At 41.9% G+C, this 12,891-nt stretch overlaps 1 gene segment (V, D, J or C); it reads left to right on the top strand.

The window, feature by feature from the left end:
* Positions 1-6,017: 6,017 nt before the first annotated feature.
* The window catches only part of LOC126064700 (immunoglobulin heavy variable 4-61-like), a 113,464-nt gene continuing 106,590 nt past the window's right edge, over positions 6,018-12,891 (top strand). The window contains 2 exon segments of the V gene segment in view: positions 6,018-6,124; positions 6,212-6,225. Coding sequence covers positions 6,079-6,124; positions 6,212-6,225 — 60 coding nt within the window.

The raw sequence follows: 12,891 nt of genomic DNA, 5'->3' as shown, positions 1-12,891 counted from the left end.
GTATTTGATTTCTTTTCCCTAGTTTTTCTTGTTATTGATTTCTAGTTTTATTGCCTTGTGGTCTGAGAAGATGCTTTGTAATATTTCGATGTTTTGGACTCTGCAAAGGTTTGTTTTATGTGGTCTATTCTAGAGAATGTTCCATGTGCGCTAGAAAAAGAAGTATACTTTGCAGCAGTTGGGTAGAGAGTTCTGTATAAGTCAATGAGGTCCATTTGGTTGATTGTTGTAAGTAGGTCTTCCGTGTCTCTATTGAGCTTCTTACTGGATGTCCTGTCCTTCTCCGAAAGTGGTGTGTTGAAGTCTCCTACTATAATTGTGGAGCTGTCTATGTCACTTTTCAATTCTGTTAAAATTTGATTTATGTATCTTGCAGCCCTGTCATTGGGTGCATAAATATTTAATATGGTTATGTCTTCCTGATCAATTGTCCCTTTTATCATTATATAGTGTCCTTCTTTATCCTTTGTGGTGGATTTAAATCTAAAGTCTATTTTGTCAGAAATTAATATTGCTACTTCTCTTCTTTTTTGCTTATTGTTTGCTTGATATATTTTTTTCCATCCTTTGAGTTTTAGTTTGTTTGTGTCTCTAAGTCTAAGGTGTGTCTCTTGTAGGCAGCGTATAGATGGATCGTGTTTCTTTATCCAGTCCGTGACTCTCTGTCTCTTTATTGGTGCATTTAGTCCATTTACATTCAGTGTAATTATAGATAAATGTCTTTAGTGTTGTCATTTTGATCCCTTTTCATGTGTGTTGTTGGCCATTTCATTTTTCCACATACTTTTTTGTGCTGAGACTTTTTCTTAGTAAATTGTGAGATCCTCATTTTCATAGTGTTTGACTTTGTTAGTTGAGTCGTTATGTTTTTCTTGGCTTTTATCTTGAGTTATGGAGTTGTTATACATTTTTGTGGTTACCTTATTATTTACCCCTATTTTTCTAAGTAAAAACCTAACTTGTATCGTTCTATATCGCCTTGTATCACTCTCCATCTGGCAGTTCAATGCGTCCTGTATTTAGTCCCTCTTTTTCATTATTGTGATCTTTTACCTATTGACTTCCATGATTCCCTGTTATGTGTATTATTTTTTATTTTTTTTAATTAATCTTTGTTTGTTTTTGTGATTTCCCTATTTGAATTGATATCAGGACATTCTGTTTTGTGACCTTGTATTGTGCTGGTACCTGATATTATTGGTTTTCTGACCAAACAATATCCTTTAGTATTTCTTGTAGCTTTGGTTTGGTTTTTGCGAATTCTCTAAACTTGTGTTTATCTGTAAATATCTTAATTTTGCCTTCATATTTCAGAGAGAGTTTTACTGGATATATGATCCTTGGCTGGCAGTTTTTCTCCTTCAGTGCTCTGTATATGTTGTCCCATTCCCTTTTTGCCTGCATGGTTTCTGCTGAGTAGTCTGAACTTATTCTTATTGATTCTCCCTTGAAGGAAACCTTTCTTTTCTCCCTGGCTGCTTTTAAAATTTTCTGTTTATCTTTGGTTTTGGCAAGTTTGATGATAATATGTCTTGGTGTTTTTCTTTTTGGATCAATCTTAAATGGGGTTCGATGAGCATCTTGGATAGATATCCTTTCGTCTTTCATGATATCAGGGAAGTTTTGTTTCAGGAGTTCTTCAACTATTTTCTCTGTGCTTTCTGTCCCCCCTCCCTGTTCTGGGACTCCAATCACTCGCAAGTTATCCTTCTTGATAGAGTCCCACATGATTCTTAGGGTTTCTTCATTTTTTTTTAATTCTTTTATCTGATTTTTTTTCAGCTATGTTGGTGTTGATTCCCTGGTCCTCCAGATGTCCCAGTCTGCATTCTAATTGCTCGAGTCTGCTCCTCTGACTTCCTATTGCATTGTCTAATTCTGTAATTTTATTTTTAATCTTTTGGATTTCTGAATGCTGTCTCTCTATGGATTCTTGCAACTTATTAATTTTTCCACTATGTTCTTGAATAATCTTTTTGAGTTCTTCAACGGTTTTATCAGTGTGTTCCTTGGCTTTTTCTGCAGTTTGCCTTATTTCATTTGTGATGTCTTGAAGCATTCTGTAAATTAGTTTTTTATATTCTGTATCTGATAATTCCAGGATTGTATCTTCATTTGGGAAGGATTTTGATTCTTTTGTTTGGGGGGTTGGAGAAGCTGTCATAGTCTGCTTCTTCATGTGGTTTGATATGGACTGCTGTGTCCGAGCCATCACTGGGAAACTAGTTTTTCCAGAAAATCCGCTAAAAAAAATGCAGTCAGATCCCTATCAGAGTTCTCCCTGTGGCTCAGGCTATTCGGATGTGAATGAAGCCGCCTGGGGAGGGTGGGGGAGGGATCAGAGATATAGGAGAGTAGTTCCTCAGAATATAGCCAGAGTTGCTTGTCTTGCTTGGAATGACTATTATATCTGAGATTTCCACGGAACAGGTCGCCTATGTGTGCTGGCTGTGTGGAGATTGTCCGGGGGGGTCTGGCCCACTGGAGTCACGGTCAGATCCTCCGCTGCCAGTCTGGGATGGTACGCTCCCGACTCCAAAATCAGTGGCTGCCTCCCAGGGACTCCCCGTCCCGCCTGCCGTGTCGTCGCGCCGCCCCCACGAACCGGCAGGTCTCCTGCCCGGGGTCAGCTCAGGATAGCGGAGCAGCTCCCCGCGCCTGTGCTGCAACCACGCGTCCGGCTGGAACGCCACTCTCCCTGCTCGAAGACACATCACTGTCTCCCTGGGACTTCTTCCACTGGCTGCATCGCCAGGCCGCCCGCGAACTGGCTGGGCCCCCTCCCGGGGTTAGTTCAGGGGGGTGGAGCAGCTCCCTGCGCCTGCGCCCCGCCAAAATCCTGGTGGGACTGCTCCCCGGCTAAGACGCCACTCTCCCTGCTCCAAGATCAGTCGCTGTCTCCCGGGGACTTCTCCCACCGGCTGCGTCGCCATGCCGCCCACGCGAACCGGCTGGGACCCCTCCAGGATCAGTTCAGGGGGGTGGTGCTGCTCCCCACTCTTATGCAGTGCCTGCGGTCCACCAAAATCCCAGCAGGACGGCTCCCTGGCTGAGACGCTGCTCTCCCTGCTCCAAGATCAGTCACTGCCTCCTGGGGACTTCTCCCACTGGCTGCGCCGCCACGCCGCCCGCGTGAACCGGCTGGGCCCCCTCCTGGAATGAGTTCGGGGGCCAGGGCTAGGCCCCTTCTTTGTGCCATCTGCCCCCCTGGGCTTTGCCCCAAATCGGGCGCTGAAGGTCACCTGACTGGTACGCTGGCTCCAGGCTCTGAAAACAATCGCTGCCTCCCCGTATTTGTTCTTTCTCTGTCTCTAAATCTGTGTTTGTTGTTCAGGGTTCGTAGATTGTTATGTATGTGATCGATTCACTTGTTTTTCCGAGTCTTTGTTGCGAGAGGGATCCGCGGTAGCGTCCACCAAGTCCGCCATCCTGGCCCTGCCTCCTATAGTAATCTTTTTGTGTGTGTGCCCTAATAGGTAACCAGAGACAACACAAAAATCCGCCGAAAGAAGAGAGGATTAATATGGTGTGGTATATCTACCAGTAAGATACCATAAAACATTAAAATTTAACTACATGTTAATAACATTTGGTAAAATGAATGAAACTCACGGACAAAATATGGATGAAAATTACCAGCTGAAAGGAGCAGTGGTACATGAGAGCATTTACTGAAGCTCAAGGACATGAGAAATTAACCAACATTGCTCACATCTGGGTGAGTACTGATTCGGAGGGGTATGGCTGACATATCTGCTTTTCTGGAAAAGTTCAATAATGTCATGCAGTTGTCAGCACATGGATGGTACATCTATGTCTGTCCTTTCGCCACTACAATACCACATTGGTTACTATACTGTAGAATGAGTCTTGAATTTGAGCAATGTGTGTCTTTGATATTTTTTGTTTGTTTCGGTATTCTTTTGACTAGTCCAGTAACTTTGCATTCCTGTACAAATTGAAGAGTCTATTTATATCAAGAAAATTATTTATTTTTAAATTTTACTAGATACATGTTAATTCATATTTAAAATTGGGGAGAATGGACATCTTATCATCAATCATTACTCTTAAAATACTTCAGCATCTATTTAGATCTGATGCTCTTTCTCATTAGTGTTCTGCAGTTTTAGACAAGTGATCCTGCACAGATTTCCTTGGATTTATAACTAAGTACTCATTTTTCTTGGTACATAGTAAAAATTATTATCCTTAATTTAAATGTTGTTTCCTTTATAGATATATATAAACAATCAGTTTATTTTGTATTTTGCATCTCTACCAAAATTGCCTCTCTAACACATACCTTGTGTTCCCTCTGTGTTCCAACTTACCTCCTTTTCAACTGCAGGGTGAATATTAACTCAAACACAATGAAGAAGCAAAGGGAGGTTGTTAATTCAGGAAACAACTGAGTGGTGTATGAATTGAAGCTGCATTCTCCTGAAAATATTTCATTTTGTTATCCTCCAATGATAGTAATAACTGTAATGAGAAGTTATGTTACATAAACCATTTAAGTTACTCATCTGCTCAAATGTGTGCCCCATTTATAGAAAAAAAAAGGTATTTTTCCCTATAAATGCCTTGTGTAGTTTCTGTTTGGTTTTCTAATCTTACCTCTTACTAGTCACTCCCAGAATCTCGAACTCTAGTAAAACTGACCATTTTGGTATCCCCTGCTATACTAGGAAAAAAAAAAAAAAAATACCTCAAGGATACTTGCACTTGCATTAGCCTCTTCATGGAAAATGAGTTTTCCCAATTACTATATAGCCTGTATTGCAATTTTCTTCCAGTGTTGCTCAGAAATTTCCCTTTGGCGAAGCTACCATAACTGAGACCATCATCCTCTTCTGGGTATTTCCTGTCCATCAAGCTCTATTGTTTTGTCTGTTGTGTTGTTCTCCTCATCACTTATGGTTTGCTAACATACTCTCCTACACATTTGTTTTTTAATTTACTTGTTTATTGTCAGTGTCCTCAAGCAGACATCAGGGAGTTCTAGGGTAGATATAAGAGGCACCACTGTCTGTTGAGTTTACAAGCATCTCCCAGAAACACAAACCAGACATGTGAGCTGCAGGGTGACACATAAGATCTACTCAATGGAGGACACAGGATAGGAATGGGGAGAGGGGTGGGCATGTTCATGTTTATCCCAGGAAAACTTACCACACTATTATTGGAAAAAGGGAAGAAATCAGGACAGTGTCTGGAAAATACTTAGGGAGAAAAATTACAAAAATTTTTTTTTGGAGGGGCTGCAAGTCACTGCACCATGTGTGAGAGCTGAAGGAATAATGACAATGCACAGGGCATGAGATGAGGCTCAGTGGTGTGGTGTGTTCCCTCAACATGGTTCTGGGTTGGGTGAATTAGTGAAGGTTCTTATAAATGAGAAGATATTTTGGCCTTAGGTAGGAAAAAGGACATGGGAAGAGGAAAGAAGAAAAAGGAGATGGTTACCACCAGAGAAATGGGAAGAATATTAGCAAAGAAGCAAAAACTGGTGAATGATGGGATAAGAGAGAGCAGGAATTAGATCAACGGTCAGAGGAAGACAACTTGGAAGTCTGCACTCAGAAACAGAGAGAGCACACCTTGTGTTTTTCTCCCAGGCCTTCTCCACAGAGGAGGATGTTCACCAGGCATATACACGGGACAGAATGCCTGCAGGTGGGATCCCAAAAAGGATAGGGCATTGTAGCACTGACTCGTTGTGTGATGTGTTACCTAGGGTTATCAACAATTTTGCTTCCCACTGTCCAGCAAACCTGCCTGCTTCCCTGACCTGTTTTCCTAACTTTGAGGTGGGAATGAAAATATGGAAGCTCAGGAACGAAGAAGTTTAGGAGGAAGAAGACGTCTGGGTCATCTGATGTCTAAATACTCAGGAAGTCACCTTTTGGAAGAGCCTGTGAGGCAGAAGCTGGCCCCTGGCTCCTTCCTCTTGTAAGTCCAGTACCCTTGACACATGCAAATTTCCCCTCAGCTCTGTCTATATCACACCTACCACGCTGTGTGGTGTGGGCATCTTCACTCTCTCAGGAAAGGCACTATCCTTCCTAGTAGAAGATGAAGCTGTTATGTTTCCTCCTTTTTCTGGCGACAGCTTCCCAGTGTGAGCCTCTCAGGGACTTAAACATTGGGTGATAGGGGTGAGTGTGCTCTGTTTCTGACTCACAAGAATTTCATCTCTTTCCCGTAGGTGTCCTGTCCCAGGTGCAGCTGAAGGAGTCAGGCCCAGGACTGGTGAAGCCATCACAAATCTTTTCTCTCACCTGCACTGTCACTGGTGGCTCCATCTCTAGTGCTTATTATGGTTGGAGCTGGATCCGCCAGCCCCCAGGGAAGGGCCTGGAATGGCTGGGACATGGTTACTACAGTAGATCATCATGGAATACAAAGTATGGCTCCTCATTCCAGGGCCGAATCTCCATCACTGCTGACTCATCCAAGAAGCAGTTCTCCCTGCAGCTGAGCTCTGCGACTTCCGAGGACACAGCCATTTACTACTGTGCAAGAGGCACAGTGAAGAGAAGTCGGTGTGCCCCAAGACACAAACCTCCCCTGAAGGGAGAGGACTGGCCTACAGGAGACACTCAGAATGCATGGAGCACAGAGAGCATCTCAGGAGCAGGTGCAGAGGAAGACTGAAGTTTCCTTTTAACCCTGGTGTTTCCTGCCCCTGCCCAGCAAAAGTCTTATCCTCAAAGAACTGTTACTGTCCCTTCCTTGCAACCAGGAACAGATTACCCAATAAGCAGGGTCAGCACAAGCTTCTTAATGTGTACCTTATAAGCACATACTTAGTTGTGCTTACCTTGTAAGCCCATGCTTACCTTGCTTCCTGAGTAATCCTTCCCCACAGGGCACTGAATGAAATTGGTAACAGCTCCAGTGTGTGAGAATGTGTCGGCTAGAAATGAAGCTCACGCAGGCTCTGGAGGCTGCCTATGCACCAGGTTGTTTATGGTCCGAGTAACTTTTTAACTGTATCATACTTGTGCTTTCAAGCATGTGCTTAGATAGTGTGCACAATTAAGCATGTGTTTACTGTGCTTATTGGGTAATCCACCCCTGCTTGTAACTCCCTGGTGTCTCTCACTTAACAAGTGTTAATTTGGAGAAGGAATTCAATTAAGTATTTAAGACCTCATTTTTCACATTTCTACCCCCAACATTTTTTTCAGTAAAATTTTAATAATTAGAAAACCATGCATCCTCAGTTCAACCTCCAAATACTTGCAAATATTTCTGTGCTTTCTACAATGTCTCAGTCATACTAAACGCTTCTGTTCATAGTGTACTCAGTAGATACGGAGGTGCTATGTCTCATTCTTGCCCTTTTTTCTGCCTTAAATGGAGCAGAAAAAACCTCTTCGACGGGTTATATCTGCCATATCTAACTGCGTCCTAGTGTTCTACGTCTCAGATAGTCTCTCCACCACCCACTCTTTTGTCATGGCGACAGGAGGAAGATTCAACCATGACTTTTTAATCGCCCTCATTCTCCATTAAAGGAAACAACAAACTCCTTTTTTAATCTCTTCCATGTCTGCTGTCTCATTTTACTTCTTTTCATTCTCACAGCCACCAGCCAAGTACAGGCATTCAGCACCACTCCACAGAATACTCTCCTACGCTGTGACTCCTCTACCCCACCTACTCCCTTCTCCTATGTACTTCAGAGGAGACAGCTGCTTCTCACGGTGTCCCCTGAGTACACACCGTGGGGGTCACTAGTGATCTGATAATAAAGTCCAAACCCCCCATGCCTTGCAGAGTCTCAGAACACTCTGGAACACGTCACAGGGGTGAATAAATCCTTGAAATTCTAGGCTAATTTCAGTTGTATCTTTCTCTCTCTCTTTTGCTGTCTCTACACACACACACACACACACACACGTATATACACCCATGTGGCACAAATAGTTATGCACACAATTGCTAACCTTAAGGTTGCTTGTTTGAACCCACACAGCTGCTCCATAGAAGAAAGACCTGGTGATCTACTTCCCTAAAGATTACAACCAAGGAAACCCTCTGGGGGCAGTTCTACTCTGTCACATAGATTTCCTTAGTGTCCAAATTGAGTCGACGCCACCTAACAACAATGACAACATACACTGAATAAGTTTAATGACTTTAAACAAAAATGCTCTTTGAATAATTGCTATGATGGACACATAGTACAGAAATAAATGCATTCCGACCTTTAAATTTTATAATTGAAAAAGAATAAAATTTATATTCACTTGTAGAAAAATACGTGTTTAAATATATTTGTTAACTGGAGTTTCAATAGACAGACACACAGATAGAAGAACATAATTTTGGATCACTACCTCACACAATAAACACAAATTCAAATGTATCAGTTAGAGTAATATTTAGGGAGTGTGTGTGATATGTGAGAGGATATAGTTTAGTTTTTGCCTGTACACGTGTGTGTGTTAGTGCGGGGGATGTGTGTGTGTGTGCACGTGTGTTTCTGTGTGATTACATTTTATATTTTAAAACTATCTGTGTAAATAGAATCTAGATTTTGCACAATTTTTTTAAAAAGATAATGAAACCAAAGCATGAGAAAAATCATAAATATATTTTGAATGGCATTGTTATGACATCTTATGCAGAGTGTTTTAATAATAATGAACAAAATACCTAATTTTGTTTTTAAAAATCTCCTGAGGGGGACAGGGATCAATATTCAGTTATAGAACATCAGTACAAAATTGCTACACACATAATGCACTTATCCTCACTGCTGATCAAGAAAAACCTAAGTATCAAATTAGATTCGTTATGTAAAAGAAAACAAGTTTATCACTATTGCATTAAATAGCAGCTGTCTTATAGAGCAACTAAATGAGAAAAAAAAAAAAGTTAAATTTCCCCTTTGTTTTACTCCTTATGCCTGAAGCAGTTCTTCAATCATGTTTTGAAGAGTGAATGAGCCTGACATAAGTCTCTCTCCACTTATAAGGACAGGGCTCCACCATATGTAAGTTTTCCCTCAAATTCTAGGGTAAAATTCCACTCACGGGCTGTTGAGTTTAATAGCTCTCTCATCAGACGTAGCTAGAGGTCTCTGGGAAAGAGAACTCTGTGTTTTAGAAGATGATATTGTTGGGTCTTCTTTGGTGCCTGGTGACAGCTAACCAAGATGAGTGTCTCAGGTATCATACCTGGGTATATGGTAATGGTTGTGACTGCACATAACTGGAAAGGACCCAGGTGTCCTATTGCAGGTGCAACTGGAAGCATTGGGCCCAGGACTGGGGAAACCCCCACAGAGTCTGTCTCTCACCTTCACTGTCTCTGGATTCTTCATAACAGACAGTGGTTACTTCTGGCAATGGGTTTGCCAGCCCCTGGGAAGGGGCTACAGTGGATAGGGGAATAGATTATTCTAGATTCACAAAATAAAGCCCATCCTCCCAGAGCCACAGATCCATATCCAGAGACATGTCAAAGAAGTAGGTGTTCAGGAAACAGCTGTATAGTACTGTGTGAAAGGCACACTAAGGGGAAGTTGGTGTGAGCCCTTGCAGGTAGCATATTGGGCACAGGAATGAATTACCCAATAAGAAGGGTATGTGTGTTGACTCCACGGCACTGGGTTTCTGGGCTTGTGCTTAAGGTCTCAACAAAATAGAGGCACCAGCTATCCAAAGAAAAGACCCACAGATGCCAAGCAAATAGGACACAAGTAAAGGAGAGTGTCACAGTTGAAGGTACCTGGCAGAGCACTAAATAAAACTGATACCAGCTCCAGTGTGTGAGAATGTGCCTGCCAGGGACATGAGGTTGACTGCCTGCAAGGTTGTTTAAGCTATGAGGTCCCTTCTACTTCAACACTTGCTTTGACCTCTGTCTCCTATGGTTCTCTCCCATGTCATTGAAATTCCTTATCTTAGCAGGTCTCTTGGGAGTATATTATTTCTTTGGAGTCGACAAGAGATGAGAATGAGTATTGAGTCTAACTCTTGCTATCTTCACCCAATATGCAGCTGGATTCAACATGAGTGGTTACTGGGCATGGATGGATTGTATTAATAGATACCAGGTCTCTGACCCATTTTGAGAGAACCGTCTTGTACTTCCATGTCTGTTGACCCAGCAACTCCAGCCAGGAGGGCTAGCAATGCTCTTTGGCATGATACAAACACAGGGGTGTGCTCTTTCACATGTTCTGGTAAATAACCAATAGAAACTTCAGTCAGATGAATAAGTAGAAAATTTGAATGAATTTAAACAAGTTACTTTTCAACCGTATAGTGTTTATGTGAAAATTTTGAAAACACAACAAAATAAATACTGGTTATTAAGAAGTTCACTGTCAGAGGCAGGGACAAGATGGCTAACTAAGCAGAAGCTTCTGCTGAACCTCTTGCAACAAAGACCCGAAAAAAACAAGGGAATCCGTTACATATATGACAATCTACAAACCCTGACCATCAAACACAGAACTAAGGAATCGACCTGAGTGACAAGGGAGTGAGAGGCCGTGCAGAAGCAGCGATGAGCTGCTAAACCCACACAGTACGTAAGCTTCAATTCCTTGGTGCCATTCTTTGGTGCGAGTGTGGCGGGGCTGATGGTAGTTTCCTGAGGCACGGGAAGCACGGGATGCAGCCTTAACTTTCTAGGGCAATCTCAGAGGGAACCCAGCCAGTGCACACAGGCTACGTGTGCCTCTAGAATCTGAAATAAAACAGCACTTTTGACACAAGATAAGTGATTTTGTCTATTTTACCACGCTAATCTCTCCTATCTATCTGATTCCTGCCCTCCCTGCCCCAGCAGGCTTCATTAACAATCAAATTCCATGGGCCTGAGATAGAAGTGCTATGCTTTTTCTGATCTATTCTCCTGGGCTGGGAGAAGTAGCAAATTAACAAACAGGGGAAAAATACTTTCCAGACTCCCCTAAACTGGAAGATCAGAGCAGAAGCAGTGCCAGCCCAGGCATAAGAGATCCACAGACTTTGGCTTTCACCCCTACATGGAGCCAGGTGGCTATTATAATGCAAAGGTAAATGTGTTAGAGGTCTGACTGTAATTGTTTCATCTGTATGGTGGAGAGGCAGGTTTTGGAGGTCTGATACTGGTCTACCTGTTAAACAGAGCCCTCACCTAACCACAGCAGTGACCTGAGGGCTGAGGCTCCATCCACACCGCCTAACCACCCATGAAAGGGGTCTGAGGATAGTGGTTTCTACCAGTCTTTACAGGTATAAGCATTGGGTGCCTAAGGCACAGCTGCAGAGCCCACACACCAGCGAGCTCTAGAGAACAGAGATGCTCCTTCCTCACTGACACTTGGGGGAAGGCTGTCAGCACCCTCCCCTCCTCAGAGTGTGACCCCCTGCTGCTACCAGAAAGCAGTGCATACACCCTCTACGATAGTAGCTGAGAGCCTACACCACACACTAGGTGACCAACTCTCAGGACACCTGAGCTGAATTTATACAGGAATAGTGAATGGACTCCTAGGTTCATATACTTGGTAACAGCTCTAGCCATCTTTTAACAGGGCATTAGTGCGTCAAAGGCTCCAGTAATCAAGTTAGCTCACTCTAGTAACCTATATGGGTATACCAAAACAAGGCACTAGGCCACAGTGAGCAATCAAAAAATAAATTAATACAATAACTTACAGATGGCTTGGAGACAACAGTTGATATCATATCACATAAAGAAGCAGGCCATGATTGCTTCAACAAACTCCCAAAACAGAGAATCAAGGACTCTTCTGGATGAAGATGTATTCCTGGAATTACTAGATGTAGAATACAAAGGATTAATATACAAAACTCTTCAAGACTTCAGGGATGCCATCAGGAATGAAATCTGGCAATGTACAGAAAAAGCCAAGGAACACACAGATACAGCAGCAAACAGATTAAAAAGATTATTCAAGAACATAATGAAAATTTAATAAGCTGCAAGAATAAATAGAGAGACAGCATTCAGAAATTTAAAAGATTAACAATAAACGTACAGAATAGACAACTGGATAGGATGTAAAAGGAGCAGAATTGAGGAATTGGAATGCAGAATTGGCGAAATAGAGGATAAGGCATTTGGCAGCAATGTATTTGAAGAAAAACCAGATAAAAGAATTAAAAAAATGAAGAAACCCTAAGAATCATGTGACAGTCTATTAAGAAGAGAGAATTGTTGGAGATTAGTTGGCAGAAAACTTCCCTGACATCGTGAACAATGAAAGGATATCTATCTATTCAAGATGCTTATCAAACCCCATACAAGGTAGATCTGAAAAGAAAGTCACTAAGACATATTATCATCAAACCTGCCAAAACCAAAGCTAAAGAGAAAATTTTAAGAGCAGCCAGGGATAAACGAAAAGTCACCCACAAAGGAGAATCAAGAAGAATAAGTACGGAGTATTTGGCAGAATCCATGCAGGCAAGAAGGCAATGGGATGACATATTTAGAGCAGTGAAGGAGAAAAATTGCCAGCCAAGAATCATATTTCCAGCAAAACTGTCTCTCAAATATGAAGGCAAAAATAAGTCATTTACAGGTAAACACAAGCTTACAGAATTTGCAAAATCCAGACCAAACTACAAAAAATACTAAAGGAAATTCTTTGGTTAGAAAATCAATATTATGAGATATCAACACAACACAAGGACACAGAACACAGCAAACTGATATCAACTCAGATAGGGAAATCACAAAAATAAAATAAGATTTTTAAAAAAATGCTCAAAACAAGAAATCCCTGATGTCATTGTGTAAAAGATGACAATAATCAATAAAGAGGGACTAAATACAGTAGATGTAGATCTTTCATATGGAGAGGAAATGAAGGTGATATAGGGAGACACAAGTTAAGTTTATACTTAGAAAGAT

Source organism: Elephas maximus, chromosome 21 (genome assembly GCF_024166365.1).
Source record: "Elephas maximus indicus isolate mEleMax1 chromosome 21, mEleMax1 primary haplotype, whole genome shotgun sequence".
In the NCBI taxonomy this organism is placed as follows: domain Eukaryota; kingdom Metazoa; phylum Chordata; class Mammalia; order Proboscidea; family Elephantidae; genus Elephas; species Elephas maximus.
The sequence above is the reverse complement of the archived record's forward strand: the minus strand, read 5'-3'. Positions and strand labels throughout refer to the sequence as shown.